General features: G+C 43.3%; 1 protein-coding gene across 1 annotated transcript in view; it reads left to right on the forward strand.

Moving 5' to 3' along the window:
- Window positions 1–20,349, forward strand: part of espn (espin) — a gene marked incomplete at its 5' end in the record, with an annotated part of 68,706 nt that overhangs the window by 2,141 nt on the left and 46,216 nt on the right. The window contains 6 exons of the mRNA XM_080443833.1: window positions 1,551–1,744; window positions 12,288–12,474; window positions 13,049–13,231; window positions 14,706–14,837; window positions 17,334–17,586; window positions 19,012–19,289. Of these exons, the coding sequence (XP_080299959.1) occupies window positions 1,551–1,744; window positions 12,288–12,474; window positions 13,049–13,231; window positions 14,706–14,837; window positions 17,334–17,586; window positions 19,012–19,289 (1,227 nt within the window). The remainder of the gene's footprint in view (window positions 1–1,550; window positions 1,745–12,287; window positions 12,475–13,048; window positions 13,232–14,705; window positions 14,838–17,333; window positions 17,587–19,011; window positions 19,290–20,349) is intronic.

Below are 20,349 nucleotides of genomic sequence, written 5' to 3' on the forward strand. Positions count from 1 at the left end.
GTCATTTAAATAGGATTAGAAATACACTATAGAAGTTAAGTTCAACCTTATGTTGGGAAAACAGTCTTTCGTCATGAGAACTGAAAGAATGCAGTCAAGCACTGTGAGAAAGCGCTAAAAGCGTTACAAAGCAAAAGTGCATCACAGTTTCCTTAGACAGACACCAAATTACTATTAGGCCTACTGCCTGGCACAAATACATTACATGCCTCACTATTATCATATCACAGAGAACCACAAAATTGGCCAAAAAGCACCACAATTGACCCTCAGAATGCAGGGCTTCTTTTAATTACTAGCATGTGAGAATTGTATGACCAGGTGTAGCTGACAGACAGACAGACAGACAGACAGACAGACAGACAGACAGACAGACAGACAGACAGACAGACAGACAGACAGACAGACAGACAGACAGACAGACAGACAGACAGACAGACAGACAGACAGACAGACAGACAGACAGACAGACAGGTATGTAGGTAGGTATGTAGGTAGGTAGGTAGGTAGGTAGGTAGGTAGGTAGGTAGGTAGGTACAGTAGGTAGGTAGGTAGGTAGGTAGGTAGGTAGGTAGGTAGGTAGGTAGGTAGGTAGGTAGGTAGGTAGGTTGGTAGGTAGAAGGAAATTCGAGTGTTCAGGTAACTCACAGCATGCATGGTTACAGTGAGTTCTGTAGGTGCAACAATGCTAAATAGCATGTTAGCAATAGCAATACACATGTTAGCAGAAAAAAGTAAAGACACATTCACATAGATGTATATCAGACACACAATGCAGGCACACACAGATACATGTATTGTTATGCTTAAAACATGGCTATGAGCAAATCCCGTACCAGCCTAGGATCATGCATGCACTGTATCTGGCTTCTTGCTCTCTGGAATTACAAATTAGAAACAATGAGTAATAAGAGCTCTTTCAACTACTTGCTGTCCCCGATCACAGGCAAGGTTTGAATGCTTGATAGACCAAAGAAGAACAACAAAGCGAACCTTGTGCCATCAGTTAACTGATAAGTACTTGGCTGACATTTAGCAAAACATCTCAATTACCTGTAGCAATGCATTTTAGATGGCCTATGAGAAGTATGTTTTAGTTTCCCATCTAATTGACTCTTTTATAGTGTATTAGCCTGTGTGTTAATTAAATGGAAAGTCTTGACACATGAACAATGCGCCTGAGAATTCATCTTTGCAGCCCTAATTCACTGACCAAACTATTGTAATAAAGGAATTTAGGAGCTGTAACTTGTCTATCTTGCGGGAAAAACAACAAGAAATGTACAATAAAACGTGTCTCTGTTCTTCTTCTGATCAAATAATTTGTATGTTTATATTTAATAACTCATATATTTTTTAAAAGGAGTCAGGCTTTACCCTCCAGAAGTGCATTCCATGTGAACTCAATCACCATGGATGTCTATTATAAAAGATATATAGTACACAGTAATAGTAGCTTACTTGGTCTTGTGTGTTTGTGGACCCTTTCTTACACATCCTGTACTCTAAGTAACAAGTGTTTTTCCACTCATCCTCTCTCTGATTTGCAGGACCGGGACAGTTCCGGTGCTACTGTTCTCCACCTAGCATCCCGCTTCAGTCACCACGAGATCACATCTTGGCTCCTGAAGGGTGGGGAGGCAGAGACCAACGCTAGCACAGACACCGGGGCCCTTCCTGTTCACTATGCTGCTGCCAAGGGAGACCTACCCTCTCTCCGACTGCTGTTGGGACACAGTCCAAAGTAAGAGCGCACCATAATCGATGTTTTTTTCTTACTCTCACTTTAACCACTGTCAACCTGGCGTCGCTATTTTGGGCATGTCATTACAGGTTAAAACCTTTTCGAAAATAGTCGATTTACAAGTTCACAATGTGATGCACCGCAACGTGTTGTGAACTTGTAGATTGGCTATTTTTCGGCATGCAACACCATCATACGATGAAGTATAAAATAAGGCTTAAGTATAGGTTGCGAGCACCACTGGATTTTAGTGGAACTGTAGCAGTGGTGGTACACATGTACAAATTCTTATGGCTAAAATGTATAAGCAAGGGAATGTGATTGTTGGATTTGTCTGTACCATACAGCACTGTGAGTATAACAAACAACAATTAGGCAAGCTTGACTACTGCTTGGCTACTATCAAACAACCTTTCCTATTTTTCATCAGTGTATAATGTCTTCTTCTGTTGTGAGCTGAACATAAAACTCAAAAAATGTTTGCGAAATCTAAACACAAAAAAAATGCATTTGTTCCACTTTCTTGGAGCTGCTGCTGTTGGATAGTAATCCTCTAAGAAGTCTTGTGACGACACTTGGCTAACATTGATAACAAAACAAATTTAGGTCATGTCTGTGACTACTTTAGCTTAGCACCAGTTACAGCCATAGACTGTATAAATGAGAGGTTACAGCTCGTCACTTATTTACAACTGAAAACACTACACTGCATGGAGAAGTGGACATGGGAGGTTCATCTCAGATTGTTGCCACTTTAGAAGTCTGACTTTGTCCATCACATTTTAGAAGGTCAAGTCAGGCATCTGATTGACCATTTAAGATGTCTCACATTGAAAAAAAAAGAGGGAAAAGATCATGGCCATTACAGGAATACGACAGGCAGTGCTGTGCTCTAATACTTGGCTTATGTCTACTCAAATGTATTAGGTAGGATTTTCTACTTAGATTTGCTGATCTCATACCAAGGACCTTTTGTTTTTAGTTGCTGCAGAGAAACTTAGCTCAAACCCCATTTTGGAATAACCTCAGCCAGTTTCTTTTTCTCAAAATGACATTTAGGCAACGTTTTATCTGGTTGCAATACAACTTGCATAATTCCTCTTAGGACCTGGGATATAGTTATGTGTGAGTGCACCTTGTGTTTCCCCTCAGATAAACTGGTGTATGTAGTGTATTGGTGCATGGTGTATGTGTGTGTATGTGTGCATGCGTGTGTGTCTGTGTGCATGTGCACATGCAGGTGTCATTGTGTGTGAGAGTGATTACACTCGGATGAATGTCGCTGCTAATCAGTGCTGTGTCAGAACAGACCCGTGCCCACAGAGATAACATTGGGCCATATGGCCGTAGTGACCACCATTCACACTGTAGACCTCTGTCAGAGGCAGAATCTCTGTCAGTTTGCACTTTATACACAATGCAGAGAGAACACTGTAAGGGCAGGGGAAAGGACACAGATCCATTTGCAGGCATCGTGCAGGTAAATGTAAAACAGTGTTGGGGTCAGCTCACTTTAATCTCACTCAAACCAGGTTCAGGGTCAGTGTCTTGTTCAAGAATCCATAGGGCTGTTAATGGAGGCCTCTCCTTGGAAGTGAGAAACATGCTTGTTTCATTGTCATATTATTTCATTAATTAGCAACATTGACATGATCCTACTACTGAAACACAGTGGTCAACTTGGGTCCCACTGTGCCATGTGACAATTGAAAACCCACATATCGTTTTTGAGCTTTTTTTGTGTCCACCACCAACCAATCAGTGATGATCACTGATAACAGCCATAAAGTATTGGAAAATATATAATAAATCTATACTGTACTATTGTATATATTTTCAAGCAATTTGTAGTGAGTGAGTGGGCAGGTACTGTAGGGTGTTTAGTGTTTTAATACTTCTACAAGACACATACAAATAAAATACTCTGGTCTAGGGCTTAAACTGTCACCTATTGGTTATGAATCAACCTTGCAGGTTGTACAGTGGCGCCGGAAGGATTCTATTTCATAGTATGCATAAGAACCGCCATCATAACTCTGATTAGCCTACCGCATGCATTTCAGAGACAGGTCTGGAAAACAACAGCCAGCTACAACATAGTGCAGAGAAATGTGCAATTCAAGACAGCATTATTATAATGCTCATGTTGCTCATTTAGCAATTAGCAGCATGCTTCAGAGGCATCAGCCTCCAGTTCACTTCCACTCTATGGGAGCAAGGGGGGTGGAGCGCCAGTGCGTCTGAACAATGGTGAATTTTGACCCGGCGTCAACCAATAGGAAAGAAGCGCTGTGGTTGACCCCACTTGGCAGGCATTTTGCTTGTAGTTTTCTTTGAATGAGCCAGCCCCTCCAACATTAGTCAAATGAACTACATACCAGAAAACTGGCACTGCCCGCAAGACAAATGGGAAATTGACATGTCTGACACCTTGGCTATGTTGGCTACAACACTTCTGATGCAGATTTGTGAATCATGACCGTACTCTAAGATAGTACCAATCTGCCACAATAGCAACACCAAACCAAGCTGCTATAATAAACAATCCGGAAATCCAGAGGAGATTTTGCATCTCCTGTTAAGAAAAAACTCTTTCAAAATGGCCTGCTGGATGTTCATCAGTGTCATTTGTCATCATATTCCTGAGATACATTCCTTCAAGCACCGTAAACAGCTGAAAAGAGCACTCAGCACTGGCAGTGGATACAGGCATCGTGAGGAGAATCTTCATGACAGTGTTTATGTTCAGGTAGACCTCAGTTATCTCAAAACCTTGCACATGTCACTAATGGCAGGTATCCCTATTCTGCTGCCTCAATAGTGTTCAGGCTCCAGATCTGCATTGTCAACATTGGGCTTCAAAGCACCATACTCCTCCTTTATCTCCAGCCTGCCAAACATGTAGCTTGGCTGCTTGGTTTTGTCGTGATGGCAATGCTGTTCGCGCTGCTCTCGGCAGAATCACCACTGCTTCATATAGATCGCTTTCTATTTTCAAAAGCCAGACTGAGACAGAGAGAGGGATAGTCAGAGGGGGAGAGGGATAGAGAGAGTGAGGGGGAGGGAGAGAGGGAGAAAGGGAGAGGGCCTATTTCAACCATGTAATAACCCGGCCATTTGGGTACCGAAGCCTGAACACACTGATCGTCAGCGCTATGACACGGGCAATAACAGGCAAGCTGATAACGCAACGCTCCAAACCACTTCTGCTTGTATACTGTATGTATATACTCACTGTAAATTGTTTTTAAATCTTTTTTTTATGTACGCATGGTGGATTAGGATTTGCTGGTGCCAATTATCAGTGGCGGAAAGTAACGAAGTACATTTACTCAAGAACTGTACTTGAGTAAAATTTCTATATACTTTTACTTTACTTGAATTTTCTATCTATCTATATATTTTCGAAAGATTTTGACAAACTATGAGACATTTTGAAACGGGGCATTCTGCATAATGAGTTATTTTACTTTAGTTTTGTAAGTATATTTTGATGCCAATACATTTATTTACATAATTCTTTTCAAAATGTTTGTACTTTTACAAAAGTAAAAAATCTGAGTACTTCTTCCACCACTGCAAATGAGGCTATGGACAAGATGCTGAGTGGAATTCTAACCTTGAGTCCTGGAACTCCAGTATGGTCCAGATGCACCACAGACAGGTGCATGGCAGCTGAATATTTAATGAGCTCTACAGACACACCAGTTCCCTGATAGCTGGGCTCCATTCACCCTTCTCTGATGCCCCCCCATCCCTGCTGTTTACCATCGTCTCCACGGCGACACACAGTAGCGCCAACCCCGATAAGATAATGGAGGAAACAAATACGTTTGAATAGAGGGGGCTGCTTTCTAGTACTAGTAAGGCCTGGGCGATTGTTTAGAATGGAGCTTTGCAGTGGAGAGATAGCATTCTTGTGTCAGGGTTTATTACGTGGTGCAAATGACGCGGTATCAATTAGTTTTCAAAGATAATTGGATGGTTTGGTAATTGTTGTGCTTTAGAAATGACAAGACATGACCCAGTATCCTCTCTAGCATTACATTACATTACAGTCATTTAGCAGACGCTTTTATCCAAAGCGACTTACAATAAGTGCATTCAACATAGGTAGGGAACGAAACTACTAATCACCAGAAGTCTTAAGTGCATTTCCTGCAAAAACAAGCAACCAAGTGTATACCTAGCGCTAAGGTAAAAGTGCAATATATCAGCTACCTACTTTCTTAAACAGATGAGACAAAATAGCAAAATCAAATGAGCACGAGCTAAAACAAATAAGTGTATCGACTAAACAAGATCCAATAAAACAATACAAAAATAAAACAAGAGTTCATACAACTAGTTAACAACAAGTAGGCCAGGCAAAGAGGAAGGGTAGTGTTTCCTGAAGAGGTGGGTTTTCAGCCTGCGGCGAAAGATGGGCAGTGACTCTGCTGTCCTGACATCAGTGGGAAGTTCATTCCACCACTGTGGGGCCAGAACAGAAAAAAGTCGTGACCGTGTCGATCGACCAGAAGGACCCTTGAGTGACGAGGCAATCAGTCGCCCCGAGGTGGCAGACCGAAGTGGTCGGGCAGGGGTGTAGGCATCGACCATAGCCCGGAGGTAAGAAGGAGCTGTTCCTTTCACTGCCCTATAGGCTAGCACCAGGGTTTTAAACTGAATGCGAGCCGCTACAGGGAGCCAGTGCAGAGAACGGAGAAGGATAGTTGTGTGGGAGAACTTGGGGCGGTTGAACACCAGACGAGCTGCAGCTTTCTGAACAAGCTCCAGAGGTCTGATGGCTGATGCCAGAGCACCAGCAAGGAGGGAGTTGCAGTAGTCCAGGCGGGAGATGACAAGAGCCTGGATGAGCACCTGGGCTGCCTTCTCCGTGAGGAAGGGGCGAATCCTCCTGATGTTGTAGAGGAGGAATCTGCAGGACCGTGTCACTGATGCGATGTTAGCCGAGAACGACAGTTGATCGTCCAAGGTCACACCCAGATTCTTCGCAGTCCGAGTTGACGTCACCACAGCATTATCAATGGTGATGGCCATGTCTCAGTGCGGGCAGCCCTTCCCCGGGAGGAACATCAGCTCGGTCTTGTCCAGGTTGAGCTTCAGGTGGTACGTCGACATCCACTCCGAGATGTCAGCCAGACAAGCAGCAATGCGTGCCTCCACTTGTGTGTCAGAGGGGGGGAATGAGAGGATCAGCTGGGTGTCATCGGCATAGCAGTGGTAGGAAAAGCCATGGGAATGGATGACAGCACCAAGAGATGTAGTGTAGAGAGAGAAAAGAAGAGGACCCAGAACCGAGCCTTGGGGAACCCCAGTAGTGAGCCTGTGTGGTTCTGACACAGACCCTCTCAGCATCACCTGGTAGGAGCGACCTGTCAGGTAGGATGCAAACAGGGAGAGTGCAGAGCCTGAGACACCCATCCCCTCGAGGGTGGAGAGGAGGATCTGATGGTTCACCGTGTCGAACGCTGCAGACAGGTCCAGGAGTATCAGGACGGAGGAGAGAGAGTTCGCTCTAGCGGCATGGAGCGACTCCATCACTGCCAGGAGGGCAGTCTCTGTCGAGTGACCCACTTTGAACCCAGACTGGTTGGAGTCCAGGAGGTTGTTCTGGTGGAGGTAGGAGGACAGTTGTTTAAAGACAGCACGTTCGAGAGTTTTAGATAGGAAGGATAGAAGGGAAACCGGTCTGTAGTTCTTGATCTCAGAGGGGTCAAGTGTCGGTTTCTTCAGGAGGGGGGTGACTCTGGCAGTCTTGAAAGCAGAGGGAAAGTAGCCAGACGTCAGAGAGGTGTTAAGAAGGTGGGTTAAGAAGGGAAGAAGTTCAGGTGCAATAGACTGCAGCAGAGTGGATGGGACCGGGTCCAGAGAGCATGAGGTGGGGCGACTAGAGGTAACAAGGAGAAGGACCTCGTTAGGGGAGAGGGGAGAAAAGTGGGATAGAGAGGGGGAGGGGGGGGGGAAGAGGAGTAGATGAAGGTAGAGAGGAGGGAGTGGCAGGCAGACGGGTGTGGGTAGTGCGCAGGGCACCAGCCAGGGGAGGAGGGAAGGAGGATCGGATATCGTTCACCTTCTTGTCAAAGAAGTTGGCGAAATTGTCAGGGAGGAGGGACGAGGAGGGAGGAGGGGGTGGTAGCATGACGTTGATGAGTGATGGCTTAATAATAGCACATTAGGCCTTATCTCCACCAGGAGATCATGTTTTACAGGCCCAGAACACTCATACAGGTGTTTTCAGTTACTCCGGCTGATTACACCTCTTCTCAGGGTTATGTGGACTAGGTTTGATTGACAGCTCCCTCCGACTTGTTAGTTTTGTTGCACCTATAACAGCAGCCAACATTATCAATCGTATTGGCCACAGGTTTTTGTGACATCATAAAATTCTTGAATATTAGATTATATATTATATAATGAGAATGTGTGTATGCTATCGGTATGTCACTCTGTCTGCAATAGCTAATACACTGCATCATCATCTAATCCCAACACAAGGCGATGAAACTTCATATGAGTTCTCTGACTCAATATCTGACATATTGGTGCAATTTAGTGTTCAAAGATCAAGGTCGACTATGCACTAACTATGCACACCTCTAGGTTACCCTTGCTTGAAAATCTTTTTACTTTTTCTTGCGAATGACACATGCAGAGATGTCTCTCCTGGTGTAATGGTCTTTGAAATGAAGCCATGGGAACTGAGGAGCATGCCACTATAAACATGCCAGAGTAGGCATTCATCTGTCTGCAGTGCAGTGTGCTCCTCATTTGGCAATCCCTTGTCTTTTGTGGTCCAACTGGCACACGGCGCAGATGGAGGATTCACTTCTAGATAGTGTCTGTCAGATTTATGGACCACTTCAGAATTGGGAGGTTTGTTCTCTCCTTTCATCCTAGTGACCCAGAATGACCACAGGCTTATGTCTGCTGTTTCCATCGATAGCCTTGGTTGGTACACACAAAGGACGGAATGAATGAATGAGGGAGAGAGAGGGGGGAGGGAGAAAGGGAGGCACAAGCTGAGAAACAGACAGTCTATGTAATTAATTAGTGTAGATTAAGATCTTTGGCTTCGTCTTAATACCAGTGAGGTTGAGAGTCGTTATGTGGGTAGACTGGTGGTGATGGTGGGGAGTATTCTAGAGAGTGCTACAAAATCTTAACTGTGTTGTTGTTGGACACAGTTTAGGGTTTGGATTAGCCTGACTTTCCCTGATTCCCTTTGCTGTGTTCATGTTCACAAACAGTTGCTGAGACTGTGTACAGTATGTAGAGCAGCAAATGATGGCTACGGTCACCATGTAGACAAATTATAGACAGGAGGCACTCAAAGACACTCAATCTGATATCAAAGCACTCTCCATTGAGAGTGTCACTTTGCATTTCACTGCCTGTACCTGTTTGACTAGTGACAAATAAACCCTCTTCTTGATCCTTGATTAGTAAATTAGTAAATTACATAGATAGATAATAAATGATTAGTAAATTACGTAGATAGATAATAAATTGGACAATAGCAACACTCAGGTTAATGAATAAAGTATAATACTAAACACTGTGACTACTGGAACCCTCAGGGGGATTTAGTGGACAAGATTTTGTTATTTATTTCTTTGCTCCATATGTTTTTTTTTTTTAGGTATCTTTGCTTTATTTTAGATACGATAAAGAGACAGGAAACCAAGGACAGAGATGGGATGATGACATCATCATACACATAGGTCCCCAGCCAGATTCAAAGCGAGGACAATGGTGACCATGGTTAACCCAGCCAGCTACCGTACCAATATGCCACTATGAATGATTGAATGAGGGATGTTATGCTATGTCACCAAAATATCAAGTCTTGTTTGTCAGATTTTCAGCATTGTTCAAGTTTACAAATGTTGACTCTGCCATCCAAAGCAGTGTGAAGTATAAGTTAAGTGGCGTATTTCATACCGCTGTTGGTATGAAATACGCCACTTATAATCTTCTTAATAGCTTTGTGGTACAAGTTGAACAAATCCTGCTCTCCTTCACACCCAGAATTCTAAACTCACCAAAACTAAGCAAATGCTGTTTGCAGGATGTTTTTATCCAAAGCATCTTACAGCCCCTGAGTACATTTTTTGAAAGGGTGACCTCAATTGAAAACAAACCCCTAATGCCAGCAGTGTTTAGTATACTTTATCCATTAACCTACAGTACACAGTGAATGGGAGTCTAATCGATTGCAATGTTGCTTGTATGCTTTAATTACCTGCCTAGCAATGCAGGGCCACATGATGACACGCTATACACTATAATTTACGTCAGCATGTCTACGTTTATTGTTAGTTTGCAAGTCCAATCAAGTAAGATACGGTATAATAATGTAGCTTAGTTGTAAAATGTGAACCAGTAAAAGTACGGGGAAAAGTATGATTTGGATCTGTGAAGTCACACACACAAATAACACATTATGATCAAACTTTTACAGACTGAGGTTAAAGCATATAATTTATTCTGCTGCATTCTTAATTATTTAGACCGGAACAGCCTTGTCAATGAGACTTTATTATGCAAGGAGCCCATTAGTGTGACATCAATTACCTTGCTAGTGATAATAACATTACATAACAAAATGACACGCTATTACCGAGCCAAATTACTAATTTCAGTTGAAGTGGAAATGTATCTATTACTTATGAGTGCATACTTTGTATTTTCTTCTTGGAGTAACAAAGTGATTGACATGGTATCATCCGCTGTTGTACTTTGTAGTCGTGCCAACACACAAGGCTAACAGCTTTGTTAAACCCTACACCTGCACTCCAAAAGCACTTCTTTGGTGAAGAGTGGCATTTCATCTGGGCATAATTTTGACTATATTAAGTAATCACTTTGGTCCTTGTTTTATAAGATGCAACACTCTACCTATGAAAACATAATATTATTTCACTTTGTGTTCATCTTTCTAAGAGTATGTTCCTCACTTGCATCACAAATAATCAAACCCTAGTGTACAGGTGAACTCTGGCCCACTTTGGTTACACTCATGAATACTTCATCTCGTCTGCCCACGTCCTGATGACAGAATCGTACATTACTTCTCCTTCTTATTTTGAAATATTTAAGATGCACTTGTTTCTACCAGGAACCCTTGCCTCAATCAGACAATCATGACTCCATATTTTACCAGTGCCCATCCCCCCATCTCCAATAGGGCTGTCCATGCCCTAACTGAACATTTTATTCAGCTTAGTTTGTATGCCAAAGAATTGCCAAAGTTACTGTACTCCCGTCTAAATGATGTCCAGCCCATTGCAACCAGTAATTGTCCAAGACAAACGCTGCATTACCTTAAATAACCTGAGTCAGCTTAAAGGGCTGTATTTGGACCAGCACATAAGTAACCCTAACCACATTTAGTGTTAATATGATGCCTTTAGTCTGTGTCGTTTCCTGCGCTGAGCCATACATAACCTTTACAGGAGAAAGGCTGAGAGGTTCATGTTTGTGTCTACACTCACTCACACACACACAACACACACACACGCACGCACGCACGCACGCACGCACTCACACACGCATGCACGCGCACGCACGCACGCACGCACGCACGCACGCACGCACGCACGCACGCACGCACGCACGCACGCACGCACGCACGCACGCACGCACACACACACACACACACACGCACGCACGCACACACGCACGCACGCACACACACCTACTCAGTGTGTCTGGGTCACCAGTGTCACCTCGTTAAGCACAGAACACGACGGACAGAAGAGCCACACTGGGACGCTAATCTGCTTTTCACTACTCACTTGTCAGTGTCCAAATAAAGCAAAGCCTTATGGGATTTAGAGAGGGAAATGCTTGTTTGCTCCCTGACCTCCCACTGTGACCGGGAGGATCTGGGACAAGGGGAGAATTGTCATTGGACAAGGAGACCAAGCAAGGTGGGGCTAAGCGGCCTATTGGAGGTGAAGTGGAACTGGGTTAGGCTTGTTGTCTGCTGCCTCTCGAAATAGCTCCCCTTTGGATAGTTGTTTTATTGTCATTTTGTTGTCTTAAAGGACCGCTCCACCCATCTTCAGCCTATCTTCATATAATGGGTCACTAATGCTCATTATAAAATGGCACCATTTCTGTCTACTCACTCTGTGTCTCAGAGGAGGGCTGTGGATAGGTCAGAAACATGCCTACAAGTGACATCATCAATGGGGATTCCAAGCTAATAAAAAGTACAGCATTTATCTTCCTGGAAAGGTAGCATGCTGAAATAGCAGCCATGCATTGTTCTTGCAATTGCTGCTGCAAAACATGCTTCAATGAGTTTTGCGTTGGCTTTTCTCATGTCCTCTTCACACTAGAATGATCAGATTCACGTTAAATATTGACAGAGTTGACCTTTAATAACTGTAGACATAGTGGTTGGAAGATCAATGCTTGTTCCATACATAGGGTGTGTTTACCAACATAAATATTGGACAATAAAAGAGACCAACCACCTGTTGCTAAGCCTCCAATCTTATTAGAAAAAATCTTTCTGCCTTTCCTACAGTGTTGTCAATTGTCAAACAAAGAATGGTGCCACACCCCTCTACCTGGCCTGCCAGGAGGGTCATCTGGAGGTCGTCCAGTACCTGGTCAAAGATTGTGGGTCGGAGCCATGCATCAGAGCCAATGATGGGATGACACCTCTGCATGCTGCTGCCCAGATGGGCCACAACACTGTAATCGTCTGGCTGGTATGTTGGAATAAATGGGAACTATTGTTAATTTCAACAACTGAAATAGTCTAATAAACTACTTAAATTACTCTACCCGGTCCATTGGTAGTCATGTGTTAGTGTCTGTCTGCAGTAACCTTGTTCCCATCTCCCATCTCACGAGGAGATAAAGCCTGGAAAAGAACTACTGCCAAAAGTGCCTAACCGGATGTTGTCCAACGCGCCAACCCACCAGACCTTCCTTTACTTTCGGTTAGACACTTTCAGCAGTAGCCCTTGTCCAGTAGTTGTTTGACAACAAGTTAGCCAATTACAACATGGCCATCCCTCCGGGTTATGGGATCAATATAGCCGGTGTGACCATAACTCTGGGTTATGGGAACCAGTCGAGAGAAGGAGACGCTTGTAAACACAATTCTCAGCAATGCCTAGTAATAGCCTGGTACTAATCTCTCAGATTCTGCAAACAGCAGAATCTTTTAGCACCATTGCCTTTAACATGTAATGTTGTTGTTAGTAGAGTATCTGGTCAAGCATGGTTTTTAAGACGAGTGGTTATTTTGTTCTCATTTTGTTGTCCTGTCTTTTACAGATGAGTTACACAGAAGTCAGTCTGGCTGACAGGGATGGTGATGGGGCCACACCCATGCACTTTGCAGCCAGTCGAGGCCATGCCAAGGTGCTGAGCTGGCTTTTGCTGCATGGTGGGGACATTGTCACAGACAACTGGGGTGGGACCCCGTTACATGATGCTGCAGAGAATGGCGAATTGGAGGTATTTGTGTGTTTGGTGTCATATTTAAGTGATATTAACCACTTGAACCCTAGCCTCCCTATTCTGGGGGGAACATTTAAGCTTTTAGATTTACAATTTTTGGCGAAGATATTTAATATAGAGCCAAAACAGGAGGGTCCCTAGTATAGAGCCCTGAGGGAATCCCGGTCAACTAAATATAGGGTTTAAGTGGTTAACTTTGGTAGGACCTTGAGTTGTGTATGGTGTATCTGGCCATCATTTAAGTCCAAAAACATCTTTATCTGTTTCTCTTTGTGCATCAGGAACAGCAATTATGCATTTTTGGAACACAGAAAACAGGAGCACCATAGCAATAGGATTTTGTAGGACTGGACATTCAATAATGATGAATGAAAATGTTTAGGATCTTTTAAATTTTTTTGACTGCAGACAGCATTATCACACTCTGTGCGATGCAAAATATACTTTTTCTTGCCACAGTACAGTTAGCCTAATGATTGCGGGTATCCAGTTATATTCAGTTTTGCATGACCGTCGTCTATTTTGAATAAATAGCCACCAGTGGTTTGTATTGCCCCTGTTAAAACCCACCGCTTTTACTTTTTGTCTCCGCCCGGCCGAATGTCTGAGACTATGTTTTCGCCTACATCCGTCCGTCCGTCTGTCCGTGTCACGTGTGTCAGTCCGTGAGCAGCTAATCTCCGGCACCGTTTGACTGATAGGCTTGAAACTTTGCACACACACTCCCAGTAGGCCACATTTTTTGCATGGGCCTAATGGGGGCGCTATAATCGGCCACTTCACGTTGTGGCCTATAACTCTTGAACCGTAGGTTGTACAGTAAAAAAAATGCAGATTGAGTTATGTCTGTTCAGAGAGCATTTCCAATTGATTGCTATAGCGCCCCACTTTAGCTAATTGGAGTAAAATATTTTTTTTGCCTCTTTGGCATAACCCTCTAACATTCTGTAAAGCGACTGGTTGGTTATGCCAGAATTGCGAAAAGTGGCGGAAGGAAGAATAAAATGACCAGATACAATATGGTACCTACACACTTTGTGCTTGGCCCCATAACAATAAGCTTAGTCGAGCTACCTCCTGACACTCCATAGATGCTGCCAAAACAAATTTAAAGTTCAAGATAATTTTCTTTGCCACACTAGAGAAATAGTTTTTAGTATATTGACAGGATTTCTCTATCATTTACATGCTTTCAAGTACACTTAAATTACAGTAAAATGAACACTCCAGATTTTACTGTGCAGTATCAAGCAGAAATAGCAATCTGGCTGACCTGTTCTCTCCATGTAGGCCTACTGTACTCTATTTTCAAACGTATGAAGCTGATTCCAAAATCCAGAAGGTGAAATCGATTCTCACAGTCATCCACACGTTTTTCCTTTATATCTTTTTCCCTACTCTTTCCCCCCCTATTTTCCACCTCTCCTCTCTCTCCCATATGCCTGTCACCTTCTTTCTCTCATCTCTCCAGTGTTGTCAGATTCTCGTGGTCAACGGCGTGGACCTGGCCATCAAAGACCAGGATGGCTTCTCTGCAGCGGACTTGGCAGTGTATAACGGCCATTCCCAGTGTGCCAAGTACCTGCACACGGTGGAGAATATGGTGAGATATAACGCCATGCCCAACACAGTAAAGTGTTAATTTAACTCAGAGAGCGTACAAATGTAACCAAATGGACCCATGATTCCATTTGGTTGTTAGTGGAGCCCACCGTCAAGCCCGCCGTCAAGTCGTTAGGATATGCGGTTGTCCAGAACCGCCGATCCGACCAATATGCCCGTGTATGGGCTTGCCAATATACATGGTATGGCCATACACTAATGACATCAGAGATCTCCATATATGGGCACAAAAGGGACATAGACAGACGGGTACAACGGGTACTCTGACAAAGCCCCCGACACTATGACTAAGACATGATATCGGTCTGATCGGTGGTGCGACGTAGGTGTGAGGGCCGCACAACGGCCTTGAAAATTTGCTTTACCATCTAGATGAAGCAGAAATTATCATGGTACTCTCCATATTAACTTTTTCAGAGTGTGGAAACAATTGTGGAAACAATTTCTTAAATGTTTCATGTATAAACACAATGGCTCAATTCACCAGTGGATTGACAATAGCGAATGCAATGATTAATTACTCTAATGCCAAAGACTTGGGGCGAGATGAGGAGAATTGGTCCTGCTGTTAGGGATTGGTTGGTTGGTTACATTTATATATGACTTTCACAGCAAGTGAAAGGCATATATTTCACTTGCTGTGGATTTCATCTTTGAAAGTAGACAAATGTTGTTGTTACAAATGCTTTATCACACCTGGAAAAAGCCAACCCCAACATCCCCCTTTTCTACAAAAATTACAAATAAAATGTGTATATACTGTATATATAAAAGGCAGGATAAAGATCTGTGGCTTTTTATTCTGCTTTTGAATTGCATCCAAAATCCTGAGCAAAGTGATCAAGATCATGTCAGCCTTTTTGACATGTGGGTCCTTTGTCACTTTTACTGTGATAGGATTTAATTCCTCAAGGCCTCAAACCTTAAAACTGCTTTGTGATATATTTTTCTGATGAGTGACAAAGGACCCACATGTCAGAAAGACTGTTATTGTCCTTTAACTGTATTTGAGTATATTAGCTATATACACCAAACTGAACAACTATTCACCCTTGGCCCTAGTCTCACAGCTCAAATGAAACTTTCTCTCTTTAATTATATGAACAGTGCAGCAAACAATACACCAATGACTGAACCAACACGTCTCCCAGTTGACACCAGTTTCTGCCTGCTAATGACAAGTGCTGTTGACACTCGCCATACTGTGACTCTCACGGCTCCAGTCCACCACAGGGGCCATGGTGCACTAGACAATGTACTGACAAATAACACGTATGCACTTCACTCCCTTGGGTGTGTGGGAAACATGTTTCCCCCATTTGCCTTAGCTCCACTGGGGCAAGTCGGCAGGTTGGGTTGCGTGCTGTGGAGGAAAAGCAAGAGGGCCCTAGAGCCTCATGTCATTAAAGCATATGGTAATTAAAACCCACAACGCAACTGTTCTCTTTGGGTGTATCATGTGGGATGGAGACAGAACAGAATGTCCATGCTCATGCTCTTGACACCTCTTCTGACACCTTTGTTAATGTACTAATATGGCAAATTGTGTACAAATTGACCTATAATGATACAGTTTACACTGTTTGTTAGCCACTTAAGTCCTATTCAAAAATAGCTTGTATCTGCTATAAATGAAGAAAAATAACTAAACGTTTGGAGAATGACAGTATGCCATGCCCAAAATAGGGACGTAAGTGGTTAATATGCATGGGATAATGAATGGTGAGCAGGTCATTGTTGAGAAATAAACCCTTTCAGGTTGATAAAGACTTTGTGTCAGGATCTAAACACAGGGTTTATATCTCAAGAATGACCTGTGCACCATTCATTATCCCGCTTATTACACAGAAATGTAAAGAAGCAATTCATAAATTGACACAAAATGTAACAACAAAATTATTTAATTGATTTGATTGATTGATTGATTGATTGATTGATTGATTGATTGATTGATTGATTGATTGATTAATTAATTAATTAATTGATTAATTGATTGGTAGGTTGATTCAGGTGCGTTGTCTCCGTCGGTATGTTAGCGTTCTCGGTCCAGGCACCCTAGGCTGCAATGCCAGCCTGACAGTGCGCCGCGGGTTCGACTCCCGTTCCCGACGACCTTTGCTGCGTGTCACCCCCCCATCTCTCTCCCCATTTCATGTCAGCCTACTTTCCCTATCCCTCTCTAAACAAAGGCATAAAAAGCCTCCAAAAAAATTATCTTTCATTAGTAGCGTTCTGTATTGAGGAAATAACAGACCACTCAATATTGTGATTGACCAATCAGTATTGAGCATTCAACCAAGCCGTGTAATAAAATGAAAGAACTGCAACACTCAAAGAGTTAAACTAATACTGATGGCTTTGTTATGCAACTGTTCATCACAAACAACCAATATTAAGGCTATTGCTTATATTCTGCATCTGTTCTAATCTGTACTCTTACTGTACATCTTTAATCATAATATCCATTTTCCGGCAGAGTGTGGAGCACCGCTTACTGTCCAGGGACGTTTCCACTGACCTGGAGTACAAGCAGCCCGACTCGGGGCTCTCGTCCCCGAACACCACCATGCCCCCAGCGAACCAGCCAGCCACTTTCATGCCCATTTGTTCGCCATCTGGCAACCTATCCGACTACGACTCAGCCAACTCCAGCCAGACCAGCACCGGAGAGAAGAAGTGCATCGCTCCAACCTCCCAGGCCCCTCCTACTCATACAGTCGCACATTCAGGTCAGGGTTTCACTAGTATAAGCCTGAATGAACAGCATGATTAGTGTATGTATGTATATATATATATTTGGGCATGTCATTATAGGCGAAAAGGTATAAAAAAGGCAATTCAACGTGCTGTGTGTGTGTGTGTGTGTGTGTGTGTGTGTGTGTGTGTGTGTGTGTGTGTGTGTGTGTGTGTGTGTGTGTGTGTGTGTGTGTGTGTGTGTGTGTGTGTGTGTGTGTGTGTGTGTGTGTGCGCGCGCGTGTGTGCGTGCGTGCGCGCGCGTGTGTGTGTGTACTATGTGCCCATGAGGATAGTAAAAGTGGGGGAAAAAATTAGTATGCAATAAGAAAAAGGGTACATTTCATGGTTAAAAAAGTGTGTCAGAGTTGGGGGTAAAGATTCAGCTTTGGGGTCTGTTTGTCCTTCTGTCCGTCTGTCAGTCCATCTATGAGCAACTACGGTAATCTCCGGCACCCATGGACTGAACGGCATGAAACTTTGCACCCAGTAGGCCGTGGAAGGACCTCTGTCCCAAAAAAATTTAAATCGCCCCCATGGTGACGCTATAACAGCCCGATTAATTTTCATTCCTATTTGCTATCATTGACTTCTAAAGTTTGTAGGCCCTGGGTAGCCAACCCAACCTGGCAGGGATATGCACTCTGAGGAGCGCACTTTTTAGCTAAAAATGTTTTTGTGTTGTTCTGTTTTTTATGAAAAATTGGATGTCCCCAGTCCCACATAGTAAGACAAATGTGTGTGTATGCGTGCACATCTATGTGTGCTGTATGTCTCTGTGTGCCATACTAATAACACCCTCTGTCATAAGAAGTCCTGTAATGCTGTCATTTGCATGGCACTGTTGGGGTATGTAGATAGATTAACCCACAATGGTGGGAACCTCTACTATTTATTGAAGTGGAGCAAATACCATGGGTGTAGTCGGCATTCTTTTCTACTGTGTGTACAGTTGCGTGCCTTTCTAGTGCTGCTCCCTAGTGGTCCATAGGCAGATGGTCTCCGTTTTGATGCAGAATAGGAACTTCATTGCAATTAACTGGCACATAACCTCACTAATACTTGAATAGTGAATTGTGTTAACTGAAATGAAGGTTAACTTTTCAATTATTTGGCTTACAGATTTAAGCTGAAATCCCCATGCTTTTGTCTAATACTATAGTATTAGTTTTGCACCTTTTTTTTATTGAATGACATACAGTTAAGTGTGTACAGTAGACTAAATTACATTGTAAATAGTTTCTGTTGTTGTTAAATTTCTGTTGTGTCCAACCAGCTATTTCCCAGATTACATCTTACCAACTAATGGTTTGAATTAAAAAAATCAACAATAACAATGGTCAAAATTAATTAATTAACATGCAACTACAAACATTATTTATCTACTATGCTGAGTGATGTCTACCTGGATGCTTTTCCAGGTGCATCGGATTCGGCCATTACAGACATGCAGGCCTACATGGACATGCTCAACCCAGACATCAATCCCAAGAAGGAGGAGTCTCCCTCAGCTGGTGACTCCAAGCTGCCCCCGCCACCGCCATTCCCACCCCCGCCTCCCCCAGAATCAATCCAGCCGCTCCCTCCACCTCCCTGCTACCCAGCACCACAGCCACCTCCTCCGGAGCAGGTTACAGATGAGTACCTGAAGGTCAAGAACAGCTTGCGACATGTGGACAACACCGGCAACAAGAAGGAGGTAAGAATAAGCAACACATAGAAGCAACACATCTGCATTGCAATGCCGTTTTCCTCATATAGAAGGAGATCTAGAAGAGGCAAAGAACATAATTACTGGATAGTTTTGTTCTTGTGTCATTTTACGGTATAAACACAATATGAAGACTTTTTGCTATAGTGAGTTTAGTCTCAAACAAAAGGCTGGTTCATGGCCCAGACCGCTGGCCTGGTGGTCCGGGCACCTAGGCTCCATTGCAGCCTGACAGCGTGTCACGGGTTTGAGTCCCTATCCCGACGACCTTTGCTGCGTGTCACTCCCTGTATCTCTCTCCCCATTTCCTGTCTATGTACTGTATAATAAAGTATAATCTTGAAAAAAGTCTGGTTCATTTGCATACTAAGTACAGATTAAGTTAAGAACATTTTGCCTAAAAATATTCATGCAACATTTTTCTGCTCACAACAATGCGCGAAGTCAAGGCATGTAAATGTTGATTCTCTTGCTGTCCACATTTTTTAATTGTCTCAAAGTGCCAAATTTTCACTGCAAATTATGTAATATAGTCCACTCCTAAAAACTCCTACGAACAAGGCTGTTTGGGTCCAGAGGGATTACAATTACAATTTAGGCATTTAGGAAATGCTCTTATGCAGAACAACTTACAAAGTCCAAGTAAACATCATGAACTCTAATAGTCAGCCAACAACAGGTAAATATTGTGCCAAGAAAACAAAAGCTACAAAGTAACTAGGATAGCAGGTAGACATCAAAACTAATATCTTGGCCTGGACCGCTGGCGTAGCGGTCCAGGCACCCAGGCTTCTATGTACAGTAGCCTGACAGCGTGTCGCGGGTTCGAGTCCCGATCTCGACGGCCTTTGCTGCGTGTCACTCCCCATCTCTCTCCCCATTTCCTGTCAGCCTACTGTTCTATCCAGAAGAAAGGTATAAAAAGCCCAAAATGTATTAACAATAACTAGCATCTGTCTAAATGAAGTACTGTGGGTGGTTCATAGCTGAATGGGTAGAGAGGCTGTCTGGGAAACAGAAGGTCTCTGGTTTGCTGCCGGTCCTGGCC

Source organism: Gymnoscopelus braueri (genome assembly GCF_963280865.1).
Source record: "Gymnoscopelus braueri genome assembly, chromosome: 12".
NCBI classification, from domain to species: Eukaryota; Metazoa; Chordata; class Actinopteri; order Myctophiformes; family Myctophidae; genus Gymnoscopelus; species Gymnoscopelus braueri.